This window comes from Bombus pascuorum, chromosome 12, assembly GCF_905332965.1.
Source record: "Bombus pascuorum chromosome 12, iyBomPasc1.1, whole genome shotgun sequence".
Lineage (NCBI taxonomy): Eukaryota > Metazoa > Arthropoda > Insecta > Hymenoptera > Apidae > Bombus > Bombus pascuorum.
In genome coordinates this window covers 1,213,553-1,230,092 of record NC_083499.1, presented here as the reverse complement: position 1 = coordinate 1,230,092, position 16,540 = coordinate 1,213,553, and the positions used below count along the sequence as shown (strand labels likewise).

At 26.3% G+C, this 16,540-nt stretch overlaps 3 protein-coding genes across 3 annotated transcripts; 1 reads left to right on the top strand and 2 right to left on the bottom strand.

The window, feature by feature from the left end:
• Window positions 1–104: 104 nt before the first annotated feature.
• On the top strand, window positions 105–2,062 carry LOC132912410 (uncharacterized). The gene is made up of 2 exons (XM_060969801.1): window positions 105–309; window positions 382–2,062. Exon 2 carries the CDS (start codon window positions 487–489, stop codon window positions 1,795–1,797), a length of 1,311 nt encoding a protein of 436 aa, XP_060825784.1. The 5' UTR covers window positions 105–309; window positions 382–486; the 3' UTR covers window positions 1,798–2,062.
• Window positions 2,063–2,414: 352 nt separating this feature from the next.
• LOC132912413 (NSFL1 cofactor p47-like) lies at window positions 2,415–4,550 on the bottom strand. The gene is made up of 5 exons (XM_060969805.1): window positions 4,262–4,550; window positions 3,364–3,799; window positions 2,998–3,286; window positions 2,716–2,919; window positions 2,415–2,634 (listed from the first exon to the last, which is right to left on the bottom strand). The coding sequence occupies exons 1-5, from the start codon at window positions 4,361–4,363 to the stop codon at window positions 2,505–2,507; spliced, it is 1,161 nt and encodes a 386-aa protein (XP_060825788.1). The 5' UTR covers window positions 4,364–4,550; the 3' UTR covers window positions 2,415–2,504.
• Window positions 4,551–4,697: 147 nt separating this feature from the next.
• Window positions 4,698–16,424, bottom strand: LOC132912399 (dynein axonemal heavy chain 7-like). Its single transcript, XM_060969771.1, has 2 exons — window positions 7,257–16,424; window positions 4,698–6,680 (listed from the first exon to the last, which is right to left on the bottom strand). The coding sequence occupies exons 1-2, from the start codon at window positions 16,395–16,397 to the stop codon at window positions 4,752–4,754; spliced, it is 11,070 nt and encodes a 3,689-aa protein (XP_060825754.1). The 5' UTR covers window positions 16,398–16,424; the 3' UTR covers window positions 4,698–4,751.
• Between the last annotated feature and the right edge of the window lie 116 nt (window positions 16,425–16,540).

Genomic DNA, 16,540 nt, shown 5'->3' with positions numbered 1-16,540 from the left:
AAATAATAATAAAATGCAATAAATATTTTATATCTATATATGTACATGGATGATCATTTAAAAAATTGGCGCGAAAGATTACTAACCTAACAGTTTTTATTTGGTTATCAAACACTTGAATTAATCTTCAACAAATATAGGCTGCAAGCATTTAAATTAACCTTCAATAATAATACAGTGTAAGAAATGGAAATTTAGTGAACAATAAGTTCAACAGTTGGATTAAACAGTAAATGGGATATTTCAAGAAAATGTGAACATATCATACGTACCTCAAAGTAAAACTTTTAAATACGTTATTTTCAAGGTGTACGTAAATAAAAATTTATAAAACTCGTATAACAACAATATCTAATTTCTTAAATAAAATTTTTGTTTCAGAATTCTATTTATACCTGAGATAATCCAATTCACAAATTATAAATTGCCATATGTTTTAATTGATAAAATTGCTATATTATTATTTATTACGTTAAATATTGAAACATGCGAAAATACTACCAAGCTGCACTTGTAATAATTGCTGTAGTGAGTCTAATATCCTTATTATTTTATAGACATGAATATAACAAATTAAGATATGTTTTAGAAGTTTTTAATTACTTTGGTAAGCCAAATCAGAGAAGTGAAATAAACTGCACAAATAATGTGCCAATGTTTACTAAATTTGATATGAAATTTGAAGAACCACTCTCTGCTTGGCAAAGATTAGATGATGATCTATATGTTTATTCTGCATATAATATACGTGACAAAGAAATTCAAGTAATAGGTTTTGGTTCACCAAATAACATTAAGGATATGCAATGTCAAATATTATTTGAAAATGAAATTGAACCAGTTTTAGGAAGTTTTAGTTATCTCTCAATTGGTAATAATTTAAATAGTACTGACAAAAATGTTAATTATAGAGGATATCATTTCTATTGTGCATACAAAATAAATAAAATACCAGTAGGAATAATGTTTCTTACAAAATCTAATTTAGATGCTTACAATATACCTATATTACCAATAAAAAGCCAACCTCATAATTTAAATTATGTTAATACTGGAGTATGTATAGCACCACCATTAAAAAAACCAATACAATCACTACAAATGATTGGCTTTATACAGTTTCATGACATAATCGGTGTGAATAATTTTATAGTGTACGATTTTGGTATTCCAAATCAATATAATAACAACTTTAAAGAAATATTTAAATCTCAAAATCCATATTGGAAATTTACATACACAGTAGTGCCATGGAATTTTCCTTTTCCTGCTACTCACCCTACTATAATAAAAGACTTGATACAAGCAGATTGTTTGTACCGTACATATAATAAAGTTAGGTATATCACTACATTATCTTGGGAAGAATATATAATTTTAAGATATCATCATTCCCTTGTAGATTTAATGACAGATTTCAAAAAGTCTAGAATGAAAGCAGATCGTTACAAATTAAAGACATTAACATTTTGTACACAACAAATTGATGATACAACCAATAGGAATGTGACATTTATAATATTTAAAAAGCTACATTATGACTCAAGTATCCCTGATAATCAACCAATTTATATTTATAATACACATGAAGTATTAAACAAAAATAATATGTATACACGAGATATTGGAAAAGATTTAGTTACATTAAATCGTTATCAGTATTGTCCTGGAAAATCAAATCTGGAAACAGGTACTAAAGATACTTCAATTTTAAGATTCACTGAAGATATACAGAATTCACAAATATTTCGAAAATTTATAACAGAAAATAAATTTCTATCAAATAATCACAAATGATAATCAATAATCAAAATGATTTAATGTATCTATAAGATAATTTTAGTCTGAAAGTTATCATTAGGAAAAAGTAATTCATTTTTATATGTATCATAAGATATAAATATAAGAATACAATATTGTATAACGTGTATATAGCATGTATATAAAAATTTGTTACAAAGCAAAATGATTTAGATTTTAGTATATAAAATTTCATAATTTATGTATAAATATTTCAACTTCCCAATATTATCTTTTATATTAAATTTTCTTCACATGTTAATACATTTCTTATTTTGAATACTTTATTTATCAAAAGAAATAGTATAAAAACATTTTCATAAGTTGTTTAGCACTATGTTCAAAAGAAATTTTTATATCTTTTTTATTATATCATAATTGCTAGTTATCCACATATAAAAGTTGTGTATAATAAATACATATAAATCGAATTTTATTGCAAATTTTACAAAGGTTTTGTAATTTTATTCAATGTTAATTAAGGTTTTAATGTTAGATTTATCTCCAATAAAATATTTCTCGCATTAGCGAAAATATTATACAACAAAAACCATACTTAAAATTAAAATAAACAATATTAAAGTGCCATTCAATTACTCAAATGTGTTGAAATGTTATTTTTAAGTGTTTCAATGTATATTTATGAATCGTCTAATCAATACATCACTTAAACTCCCATAACTAAGGATCTAGAAAGACAAAATTTATTTCAGTCGTTGAATTATTGTTGTATTTTGCAAGCCAGCTTCTTCAATAGTTTTATCTTCTGTAATCTCCTTAGTAGGATACATTGTTAATAAACTAAATTCTCTTATAGCATATTGAGGTCTCATACTAAGAAGTAATTAAGGAATATATTTGCACATAATAAATTAGTCTATCTTTGTAATAACAATATTAATTAAGAAAGGATACGTTATTATATATTGCCTCAAGTCATTAATGGTATGAGTTAAATTAAATTGAGCTTTTACATTAGTTCCATCAGCAAGACGAATTTGTATTGTTGTAACTGGTTTTGATTCATCTAAATTTAATTTTTGTTTTGCCTGAGATTCATTAGCTGCTTGATCTGCAAGATCTGCTGGTATTGTCATACCAACTGTAGCTGGAGAAGGACTGAACAAAAATATTATTAAAAATACCTAAAGTGTATTTAAAAAATAATTTTTGTAAGTATAGATATGAATTATATACCTCCCTAGCATATGTCCTTTACCACTGAAAGCTTTCACTTTTACTTTTGGAGGGACATACATTTCATGATGATGATCTTCCATATCAAGGCGTGCTTCAGTACCTTGTATCTCTTGACGTATCTCTGCTGGTATTTCACCCCTCTTTATAGTCTCCAGAAATTCTCTATTTTCTGGATCACTATATAAACGAAGTTCCGAATCATTTATAGTAAATCCATCTTTCCATAACTTTAAAGTAATTAGTCCAGAATTTGATTGTTGATGATTAGATGATGTAGCAGTAACGACTATAAAAAAATATTTATTTCAATATAATAACTTGTTATAGAAGATAGAGTAAATTTTCATAATCCTGATAACTTACTTTCAGTATCTGAACTAGTCTGACCTAATTTATATCCAGTACCACTAAAGGTATTTGGTCTTTGTTGCCCACTCGGTTTTGGTTCTACAGCAATTGATTGTCTCTGACATGATTTAAACATATCACTAACAATATCCTTTTTCTTTCCTGGTCCTAAAATTTGTTGTCCAGTATGTTCAGAACCACCAGCATAAAATGCTTGTCCTTCTTCGTCTTCAGGGCTACTTTCTCTATCTTTAAGATCACTAAGCATTGCAAACTTAGGCTTTGGTTTTACTTTATCTTTCGATGATTTCCCTTCCATTTCTGATGATTTTAAGCTTCCTGTGCTTTTATCTGCAATATCAGTACGTTCCTCTTCTGATGTTGCACCTTCAGTAGGTTCATTAGACAATGAAGGCAAAGCAGGAGGATAGTAAAATGTGTCAAGAGCAACCTAAAATGTTTTATATAATTGATAAATATACTTGGATATTGATAATGACACACTTAAGAATAAATCGTGTAATCAATAAACTTTATTATTAAGAAGTCACAATGTGTAAAGGAATTTTCTTTATGATGACTAATCTTATTTTAGGTATAATTTCAATGGCAGTATTCCTAAAATATAACATCTAATAACTTTAATCACGATATTGCGGCATTAATGCTATGTATGTAACATTGTCAAACATTTTTTAGTTAAAAGAAGCCCTTAATATAGTAACAAAAGCAATAGTCTGCTTCAAAACATTATAAAATCACGCAATGAAGCGTGATAAAAATAGAAAAATGTAATAAATTTAAGGTTACAAAGTTGACGTTGAAGAATGATAGAAAAATTAGTTATAATAATATAAAATTATAACGTTTTGCATTAAAGTTTACAAAAGGTGTAATAAATATGCTGCCTCACCTCGAGCTGCCAATTAAATAACTCAAGATAAAATCGTGCTTCTTCAGGTTCAACCCCAGTTGTATCTATAAATTGCGAAACCAACTCATCATGGTTCGCCATTGAAAGCAAATATTACACCACTCGCAATGTATCGCAACTTATGCTTGTAATTATAGCTTAAAAAATTTCCCGTATAATAATTTCCTTTGTTCGGTAATTCAACTTTACGTCAATTTCTTCAATTTACCTGTCATTCCTTCCATTTATATGGAACTGAACCGGATATATACACAATGAAAGAATCCGCGAAATGTTTGAATAAACATTTTGATTTAGTTTTAACTTCTTGATAATTTCTATAATTGTATCACATTGATATGATCCCACACATACATTTACTTTAAGTATTGTATGTTAAACATATTAGTAGATATTATTGTAAAAAATATACAAATATGTCATATAAAAATTGTTTTTATTTTAATATTTTGTACTTAACTTATATAACTTACATATGACAAAATAAAGCTGTACCACACTTTATCCAATGAGTTACAGGGGTATCAGTTTTCAAAGGTATACTAATTATATAATTCTTTAAAGAAAATTTGATATCTTTATCAATATTTTTAGAAGCAGTTATATAGACAGGACATTCATAGATTTTATCTGCACTTTTTTTATTCCGTGAACATTTAAGATGTATAGGTGGCATATTTTGCCAGATTTCATTTGTAAAATTTTCGACTAACATTCCTTTTTCCAAATCCCATCGAGCACCACATAAATGCAGCCCACAAATTAAATATACATCATCATATTCTTCATCAATTTCTTTTCTTGTATCTATTTCAAAATCGAAAGTGATATCTTCAATAGATATATTATACCTTTTAGAAAATGTCAATAATATTGCAGAAAAGAACATTTTGTAATGAAATAATGTATCAAACCAAATAATTTTTGGACGTCCTTGATTAATCCAATTTTGAATAAACTTAACACGTTTTAATAAATTATCGATGTAGTCTGTTAAGCTTTCAGTAAGAATATTAATTTGTATCATCTTCCAAGTATGTGGAATTTTATTTTCACATATTTCTTTTGCTAATTTTTTCAGCGAATCCGTAAAAAGAAGATAACCATTCAGTGCTAATTTTAAATTGGTCAATGCCTCTGTTATAATTTCTAAAATATGTTTTAATGATTTGATTTCACAAAAGAGAACTCTTTGCAAAGGTTCTTTAAGCATAGAAGTACATTGTTCTTGAATTTCATTAATTTTAATTGCATCACACAATTTATCACTAATATCATTAATTAAAATTAATACTTGATCTTCCTGTAACTCTTCATCTAGTAAAGAAATTGGAGAGCTTATATATGAAAGAGATGATACCAATTCTGTAGCTATCATAGTATTTCGAATAATAATACCATTTCTATTAAATCCAAATATTTGAAATGATAAGTCTGATGGAATTTTTCTAATATGATCAATTACATGATAATATTCACATCTTTGTGGTATTAATTCTTGTACGTCATTTGCATGTACATACTGTCCATTTTCAATTATGTTAGGATTGCAATAATCATTTAAAAGATGTTTTAAATATCTGCTGTCGAATTCGTCTTGAATTTTGCCCCCATAATTGCATTCTCCAATAAGATATAGAAAAATATCAAAGGGTACATGATCTGCTTTATTTATGAAATTTTGTAATTGCATAATGGATATTTTAAGATCAGTATGATCAAATTTATATGGTATATTCCATCCTTGAAACCCAAAGTGTTCTCTCTCTTGTATAATTACATGAAAAAGACATATTGCAAAAAGAAGTTTTAAGAAAATTTTATCTTTCCCAGGACAGCCTTCAAAAAATTCTTTATTTATTATAGGTTCTGACTGATAAATATTCAATAATGTTTCTTTAATATTTAAAGGATAATCGTGCATGATTTTTATACTATTTTGCAATATACTAATTGGAAATTCATTGATAGAACAACTGGATAACCATAAGCGATAATCCAAAGATGAATTAGAAATGTTACAATTATCACAAATTTTTTCAAGATTGGCCAACCAATGAGTTACTAGATGACAATTTTGCAGAAACACCCAACCTCCTTCCTTCTGAGCTCTCTTTATAAGAAATTCAGCTTTCTTTTCTTCACCTTTACTCATAGATAAAGAGACAAATTTGGATAAGTAACCTTTAGTATTTGCATATGTAGAAATAATAGATAATGGTGTTAAAGAAGCAGGTAAAATAAATAAAAGTGGAGTTAAATAACTGGATTCTGCATATGATTGAGATATTTTAATTTTAGGGGAGTAGTTTTGTGTATTTCCCAACATATTTTCTATCATTTTCATAATCTGTATTATAATTTGATCAGGACGTAAAATTTTTACAAGAATGAGTTTCTGAAACAAAGATAACTTATTAATCCAAGGTTCTGGCATCAGATGATCTTCAAATGATTCGGAAGCATAATATTGTTTCCAAGCCTTATCATTAGAACAAAGATCATCTGCAAGATCATAGAAGGAAGGAAGTATTTTACTGAGATTATAAATATTTATCCAAATACTTTGTGGAAGCCAATCAAATTTATAATTTGGAACTGTATTACTATGATTTATGTTTGATGTCATAAAATATTTAATTTCTTCTTCAGTTGTTTGTTGATCATTCAATAGAATTTTTGAACATAATAGAAAAGAATACAGTATTTTATGTTTTTCTGATAAAGATCTGCAAATGCTTGAATAAAGGCTTTGTGTAAATGAAAATTTTAAATATTTTAATCGTTTTTCAAGAATAATACTTCTACTTGAAATTTCAATTGATCTTCTATATAACTGTATAAACCAAGAAAAAGAGAAACGATACATATGATTCAAATATGGCAAAACATTTAATGTATTGAATAAATCTGTACAGTATTTAACAAAATTTACATAAGCATTTCGAAATTTATTTATCTCTTGTGATGTTACCTTTGTCATTTCTTGTTTCTTGATAATGTTCAAAGAAAAATTTTTTGAAGAATCTAAACTTTTTATAGCAGTCTCATCTTCGAGAATATTTGTTGTTGTTGAAGATAAGATATTTAATATTATATCTTCTTGTTGCTTTAATATTTTTTTATTGTTAGCATCTTCCATAAGTAAAATTTTAAACTTTTCTTGAAGTTCTGGCTTTTCTTTGTAAATAATAAAATCAAGAAGTTTATCTTGAAGAGCTTCATTGGGAATGGAAAAATTAATTATTGTAAGTTTGCTAAACATCTCGCATGAAAATTGAGGATTAAGTAATCGTGTTGTAATATATAATCGGAAATCGAATGAATATTTTATTATATCATGACCAATATCTAGGTATGAAGATTTTTCATCATTGTAAATTCTCTTTAGAAGAAAAGGATCCAATGATATTTCTAATTCTTCTCCTACATTTTCAATTAATGTGGGGATACCATTTTCAACATTATATTGAATAATTGACAGATAATTGGAGTCAGTGAGCTTAATAATTTTTAAATTATTCTTTTTTTCAATTTTTTTAATCCACTCATTTGCTTGATTTTGTGAATCAATAAATAAGGACCATAATTTGGAATTAGTCATAATAATTGCATTTTCAACTGAAAAGCTATTTTTAGGTAAACCAGAAAAATACCAATGGTTTATATCATTTTCTTCTCCAAGTATATTTATTAAATTATAGTTTTTACTATATGATATTTTCAGAACTTCCATATATTGTTTCCACTGCTCTAGCATTTTGTTACGAAATACAATATTATATGATGCTGCATAATTTATAATTGCACATGTCAATATCATGTCACCCACGAGATTATCATAATTTCTTTTAAGATTTTCTGCAATCTGCATCCAACGATTTTTTTCCCCTCCTAAACTTGCCATTAAATTTTTTGCTTTCTGGAGTTTGATAGTACAGTCTTCTACTTCTTGCTTTAGTTTTATTTTTTGTTGTAGTGTTTCTTGAAGACTGTCATTCAAGGCAGCAAGTTTAACATTTAATGTCAACAGAGTTTTTCGTTTTTCATTTAAAAATGCTTCAGCTTCATTACATTCTTTTTCTGCAATAAGCAATTTTTCTTTTTTAGGAGCAACTGCCTTTGCAACTTCATCATAAGATACCATTGCACGTACCCATTTACAAAGGCCTTCTGCAGCACTTGATGCTTTGGCAACGATATGTGGTTTAAAATTGCTATCTATTATGTATGTCTTCTTAATAGTTTGTATAATATTAGATGGAATGTTATCCTTATCATAGTCCTTTAAAATTTGTAAAAAGTTCATATCACTTAAAATGCGTTTGCTTGGACCCCAATAATCTGTATATTTTTTGCCAGTAACTGAATCAATTGCTCTATCTGGAGGAACATCAAGCATTACACATATTGCTGCCATTACTAGCTTAATAGTATCAGGAGGATTTTTCATAGCTTTAACCAATGTAATGTCTGTAGGTTTTAGTGTATTTAATGCAACAATAGCATCTTCTAAAATTGGAATTGCTACAGCTAGATCAGCTTCGCATTCCAATTTTAATTTCCCAGCAATTTCTGTTTTCTTATTTGCTGTTTCTTCTTCTTGTTGTACAACAGCAGTTGCTTTTTCTATAGTAATATTTTCATTCTCCACTTCTTTCATTGTAATTATCGTTTTTTGGGCAGATAACTCTAACTGTGGTTTCAATATTGTCAATGTGGCTTTCATCTTTTCTACTTGTTGAGCTGCTAATTCTAATTTTTCTAAACCTGTTAGGTATTTATTTTTCAATGTAACAATATCTTCCTGTTTTTTACATATCAAGTGAACATATAATTTTAACATGTGCAAATATGTAACTGATGTAACATGAATTTTTATTCCAGTTTCTTTGTAGTATTCTTTGCTTATTTCTTGTACATAGTTATATAATTGTATGCAAACTTTTATTACATTTGCTTTTATGTTTTCTTCAATATTAATGTCTTGAATGTATTTCAAACCTACCTGTAAAAGTGTATCTGTTGGCCACATTTCATACCAGTTTACTGTACAATATTTTATTAATTCTGGATATTTATATAAATATGATCTTATACTTTTGTTTGTTTCAGTAAAACAAAATATAATATGTAATTTTCTTCTACATTGTTCTAGAAAAAAATTCATTACTGCACGATTACTGATTTCTTCATTTTTATTACCACCTTGAGCATGCAAACGTATCATTTCAATGATATCACACCTTTCTTCAATAGAAAATAAATCAGGTATTTCACCAGTAGACAATAGGCAACAAATATCATGGAGAAAATTATTCTTTATTTGTTTATCTTTTAAAAAGAGAATAAAATTCTGTTTTAATTCACCACACTTTTGTAAAACAAGTTTTATATCTTTTCTCCACATGTTGAAGTCACAATAAGATTGCACAGAAGGTTCATATAATTCTTGTTGTTGCATATAAGCAGCTAGACTTGCTAAGGACTTTCTACCAAATCCTATACTAGAAATTATTAATAAATTGCTTCCTGGTATAGCTAAAATTCTTGAAACTTTTATCAAACATTCTAAAATATACTGCGATACTACAATATCAATCCGTTTTTTCACATTAATATTATTATATTCATTTATATAAAAAATAACTTTAGTTTGTAATTTCTCAACAGAATTTATTTCTTCATATCTTTTATTTTCATATTTTTCTGTACACATAAAAGTGCAGAATATTAAATTACAAAAACTATCCTTAATAATTTCATTATTATCAAATTTTGGCAGATAATCAAAAGCTGTTTCAAATGAATCTTTGAAATGATGTTTGCAAGTTATTTTAATTTGTGAAAAAAGCCATTCTTTGTCATTATTATCCAATATTCGATCACCAAAAACACGCCATACTTCATGAGCCCAAAGCCGCATGAAGGTAACTTTAGTTTCTACCGATTCTTTTTGAAGAAGACTACATCCATTAATAACTCTGCTTATATCTCTTATACTAAATTGATACTGAAACTTAGTAGGTATTGGTAGTAAAATTTTAATTATAGAATTATATATATCAATCGTAGCATTAGTTATACTGGTTACAGTACTGAATATATCTGCAGTAAAAGAATTATTTTTTAAATTACTGAAAAGCACATTTGAAAATATTCTGAATATAGTATCTGTAGCAGGGGCATACATAGTGTATAAATTAAAGTGCCTTAAGAATCTAGGACATATCTTAATTTTGGTATTAGTTACAATTGAAAGTGATAACATAATGTCACTAATACAAATTTTTTCAGAGTCATTAATATCATAAAAGTAACCATAACTATGATATTGTCGAATAAGATCTAAGATATCATTTATTTCTGATTGGCATTCATATCTTTGCATATTAAGATCATCTATAAAATTAATACAAAACTGATCTTTCGGTGGTCCATAATGTCTTTTTCTTATTTTATTTAATTTTGAAAGTAATAATTGTTGTGTTTTAGCAACTGTATTCAGAGAAATAAAATTAAGTAAATTGAAATATATTCCTTCAGGTAATTTATTTTTCAATAAAGTTTTTATAAGATAACTTTTTCCAATAGATTCATCTCCACAAATAATGAAAGGTTTTCTGTATTTTATATGTTTAAGAATCATGTGATTATATTTTATTGTATTAATTGTTGGTACAAAAATTTCATTACTACCAGAGTTTTCTAATATTTGTTCACTCTTTAATATATCAGTACTTCCCCAATACTTCCAACTTCCAACACCTTTGAAGATATAAAAATTGTCTTGTATTAAGCCTTCATGAGGTAGTGTTATGTCAAAACCCTTTATTATTTCTGGTTTTGGATATTCTTTAATTGCACCAGTCCAAAGTGATGTACAGAAAGAATTAAATTTAGTATGAGAATCTATATCTAAATTTCCTCCTAAACCCCATATTATAGATAATATAAGCGCAACCTGAGCCCATATTAAAAAATGGGATGTTTTCCCTTTTTCTTCAGTATTTTCTGTCAAAGCATCACTTAAATACATTTCAAACAAATTTAATGTTGACATTACAAAATGTAACTGACCAACATTTAAAGTGACAGTACAATTCTTTTGTATAAATTGTAAACAAGGCTCTATTATCCAATCAAACAATGGATACAATATTTTTTTATATTCGTCATAAATATTGTGTTTGGAAAAATAAGTTTTAACATAGGGTCTCCAATCGATAGAATTTGATTCAATATAAATTATACCACAAGTTGATAAAATAGCAGGAGAAATATCTTCCATATTTATTGTTTCAAAGATAATGGATACAAAATTTGCCATATTAATTTTTTCATCTGATGATAAATATAACATCCTATTTATATCAAGAACTGCATATAAATTTTCAATCCATACATTATTTAGAAGTCCATCAAATATTATCCATCTTCTGTCAAAGGAATCATTCTTTGAGAAAGGCTGAATCATTTTGGAACATATTCCATCTTTCCAAATTTTAGATTTTTCATCAAAATGACCAAAAAGGTGATTAACATCAATTGTACTTGGAACTATTGTTTCTAATTTTATATTAACACCAAATTCACTGCCTTGTTCATATAAAGACAATAAAACAACTTGAAGGAGATTTAATATTTCTGTTTTCCCAACAAAAGGGTTACCAACAATCATTAAACATTGATGAATATGCATTAATTCAAATATTTGTATAATTTTAAGTTTGAAAACATCATGAATATGGATAGATTTAGATGTACATACTGTTTCAAGAGTTTCTAAAAATACTGCATAATTAGGAGGCAACAAGGTAAGATCTGGAAACATGTAATGAACTATATTCCTAAAAATGTTTGTATCTATATTACAAAGTTTTGGAAGATTAACATTAATTAATGAACGTAAAAGTAGCACAGTTTCATTTTCATCTGGAAAACTTCTCTTTAAAAAAATTGTAGTTTTGACAATTGTCTTCATAGAATACAAATTAAAAATGTTACATGATTGACACCATAATTGCTCAGATAGTATTTTATATACCGTAACTAATTTTGAAGTTAATAGTTTTGAATTAGATATACCACCAGCGAAAAATTCAACTTCTATAATTTTATTCATATCTGGTACTATCATAGATACTGTTCTAAATAATATTCTTAAATTATCCGGTAAATTAGAATATTGAAATAGATCCAGTTTTGTAATAATGCAAATATGTCCAATTTTACTTACTCTTAATGAGGAACCTTCAAACATTGTGATTTTTAAATTTGTTGCTATAATTTGAAAAATAGAAGTGAGAGTTTGCGCAAGTCTTGATAGGAGATCAATTTTTAATGTATCAAAGTTTTTAAAACAAAGCCATACTCCACAAGAAATAAATCCCTTAAATACTTGAGATAGAAAGTTATAAGATAATGTATTAGTACAATTAAAAGAACGAAATTGTATTGCAATAGTTTTAGCTAAACTTTTTAGAGTTTCTGATTTTCCTGTAGCAGATGGTCCTGTAATAGCACCATATAAATGATACTCATATGCTTGCATAAGAGTACGAAAACATCTATCTGTTAAAGGAGTATTTATTATATGTTGTTTGTAATAACTATATTCATACCCATATTTTATAGTTGTATTAAAAATAGATACTTCTATGCAATCTTCTACTAAATAATATTGTAATTGTGCAACCCATTCGAAGGCTGTAGATCTGGTAATATTTTTGTCTAATAATAACTGAATAATGTCTTTTTGTTGAATTAATATAGTAATTAAAGACATTAACAAATTTCTCAATCTTTTTATCGAATAATTTTTCAATTCACTAGTTAAGCTAATTACATAATTAATATATCTTGAATATAAAGAATTCAGAGCTTTAAAATTAAAAGGAGTAAGACACCTATGTACCTCGATAGTCCAGCAAAGTTGAAAAGTACAAACAATTGTCATGCTTGGAAAATTTATAATGCTATTATGTGCAAATGTTTTACTAAATATTTGATAAGATAGGAGAATGCTTTTTTTTATTGTAGTATTTATTTCATTTTCAAGATATACCAACCATTTCTCTTCATGATCATATTGAACATTAAGTGAAATTGATTTTTCTAAACGTAATTCTTCTTCATAATCACCAAAAATTGAACAAATAGATCCTTCTTTATTAATTTTTAGTTTTTGTATACCTTCAAAACATTTTTGTATACATGTACTTTGTATAAATATATCAGATTTAAATAATATTTCTTCAATTTCTTTATCAGAAAGAAAATAAAACCTTGGAAAATATTGTCTCTTAGTTTGTATATAATTTTTAACTTTTTCATTTATGTATTCAAGCTTTCCAACAATATTGAGTAAAGATTTTGAAATTATTGTATTATTAATTTCTGTAAAAGTAGGCGTTTCTGAGAGCTTCTTTTGAATATGTTTTAAGACTTCTTTAATTTCTTTGTACAAAAGAAATTCTTTGGCTAAATGTACTTTTATGCTTGGATGACAAAAAGTAGAGTTTAAGGAAAGAACTAATATTTGTATGTAATTCCATTGATTAATAATTTCTTGAATTCTAGTGAGAGACATTAAAAAATCTGTCATTAAGGAAGTTATTTCTTTAACAAAATTTGAAGTCTTCATTTCTTCAATAATTATAAGGTGATCTTCAAGTAATAATTCTATATCATCCATATTAGAAAATACATTCATTTCAGTTTGTTTGTCAAGACTTATTTCAAAAGAAATTTTATCCCATTCTTTGATCATTTTCAATAATTTCTGTTGCATCTTTAATTCCCTATTAGCACTTATACTGATAGCTTTATATTTCTCAATATCACCCATTAAATTATATGAAATAATTTTTCTTAAACTAGTCCCAGCATTAGGTGTAAGATTAAACTTACATATTGCAGACATTTCTATCCAATGTCGTTTTTGTAGAGCTGAATTACACATACATGTTACTAATGGTAAATATTGCTTAAAATTATTTATAGAATTAAGTGCTTGCCAACATAACTTTAATGGTGCAGGTTGTTGCATTGGATCTGGATCATCTGCAAGTCCAGAAAATTTGAAACATTTGTTCAGTGTTACATCCATTTTAATCTTTGTTCTAAACATTTTGCTCATTTCAGTAACTTTTTCAAAATAATTCAACGTTTTGTTTTCTATAATGACAGCATCCAAACATTCAAAGGGACCATCTAACCATACAGAATTATCTCTTTGCCATTGATAAATGACATAAATGAGATCATGAAATGATATGATTATTTCATATAATTCAATTACATTTGAAAACTCAGTTTCAGGAAATTTAAATAACGTTTCTTCTTCGTTAATTTTTTGCATTTCCTGTTTAATTTGATTTATTTGTTTTAGAAGACCTTTATAATATTCAATATATTCTTCAATTCTATTTATATTATCCATATTATCTAACACACTAAGTTGAGGAATGATGTTATCTACATTAATGTTTAAGTTATTTATCCTTTTCTGCATGTCATCTTCTAATTCACTTTTCATTGCCTCACATAATATATTACTTTGTTTAAATATTGTTTCAATTTCATATAACCAATTAATAGTCTTTTTATTTAATTGAATGTGATCATCTGATAAAACTGTTATCTCTGATAATATGCTTAACATGTGTATTGAATTCTGAATTTTACATTCTAATTCTTCTATTAACACTTGTGATGCATAGGAGATATATTCAGTTAATTCAATTAAGGATTGTGAATTTTTTGGAACATTTAATATCTTTGTTTTCAAATTTTCAAAATCTGAACAAATAGATTCATTGAATTCTTGATGGTATTTAATGAGTTTGTTTAAAAAAATATTTATAATATCAAAGGATTTCTTTTTCAAAAATTCTTTAGCTTCATGTTGTTCTAATTTTCCTACTGCATGATATGTATTCAATATCATAGTATTTGATTTTATTAAATAGGTACTGTATTCCTGTACATGTTGGATGTATAAATCAAAGTTTATTTTTTCAGATGTTAATGATAATATTCTTTCTCTTAAATTAGGTGTACTGATAAGATAAAATTCTTCAATGATATTTTTTACATGTTCATTTAAAGATTGAAATAAGTTATCCAGAGTAAGTTGCAACTTGTTATGAGACTCTTTAACATAACAATTTGGTAATTCTACTTTAATATATTTATAATATACTTTTATATTAAGCCATTCTTCCAATGGTATTAAATCTTGGGCAATTATTCTAATTTTTTCAATGATATCGTGATATAAAGAATATACTTCTTCAACAGTAGGACTAAGACATAATTGGTCATCTTGCATAATAAGTTGAAATTTGATTTGAGGACAGCAATATTTATCACTCATAATGTTTAGTATATGATCAATAGATTTTATCATGACATTCAAAATTTGTTGCACAAAAACATGTGTTATACAGTGCATAATACTGGGTAATCGTTTCTTATTAATGTTCTTTAAAATCTTATTTGTTGCTACAGCTGTTGCCACCTTAGCATAAAACTGATTTGTTAGTGCCAATGATCCTTTTTTAATATCATTATTAATCATATTTTGAAAATCAGTTAATGACATAAGTCCAAAATGATGATAATGTTCAAAGTTGCAAATAAATGCTGGAAGTTTCAGTTGTGCTTGTTTTATAATAATTTTAATTGGTTCTAAATAAAGATAATATCTTTTATTTAATAATTTACCACGTCTTAAAAAAATATTTCTATTAAAAGCATTTTGATCATCTAAGAATTTATGGTTCGCATAAATTATCTTAGAAACATAATCATCATTCTTTTTATGATTTGATAATGTAACTTTATTTAAAAAATCTTGCATATCCTTAGTATATATGTCTTTTACTTCTTTTAATATTGTTTTTATTAGTAGACAATATTTTCTGTTATATTTCTTTGGTAATAAATTCAAAATAGTTTTTTCCCAATCAGTGGGAAATTCTTTGAAATGAATGTAATTTGAACACATTTTCATTTCATCATATATTAAATTATCATCAGATAATAAAGAGTTGGTACTTAGATTATTTGATTGGCATAAATCCATTACATTTACTTCCATGTTACACATAAATAAATTTTTACAAAAGATGTACTAAGTATTTCAGCTTACACAGTTAAGTACAGAATAAATTTATACTGTGAATGTAGAATGTTTTATCAATACGTCAGCATTGCTATATTTCTTTAGTATACATAAAATTAGATAATTAT

What these genes read in the sequence shown, in the direction of transcription:
- LOC132912399 (XM_060969771.1), bottom strand. Translation starts at nt 16,397, where the DNA reads ATGTGTAACATGGAAGTAAATGTAATGGATTTATGCCAATCAAATAAT. An exon ending in AGAAACAAGAAATGACAAAG is followed by an intron (nt 6,681 to 7,256) that starts GTAACATCACAA and finishes TCTTTGTTTCAG; the next exon opens with AAACTCATTCTTGTAAAAAT.
- LOC132912410 (XM_060969801.1), top strand. Translation starts at nt 487, where the DNA reads ATGCGAAAATACTACCAAGCTGCACTTGTAATAATTGCTGTAGTGAGT.
- LOC132912413 (XM_060969805.1), bottom strand. Translation starts at nt 4,363, where the DNA reads ATGGCGAACCATGATGAGTTGGTTTCGCAATTTATAGATACAACTGGG. An exon ending in TATTTAATTGGCAGCTCGAG is followed by an intron (nt 3,800 to 4,261) that starts GTGAGGCAGCAT and finishes AAAACATTTTAG; the next exon opens with GTTGCTCTTGACACATTTTA. An exon ending in GACTAGTTCAGATACTGAAA is followed by an intron (nt 3,287 to 3,363) that starts GTAAGTTATCAG and finishes ATTTTTTTATAG; the next exon opens with TCGTTACTGCTACATCATCT.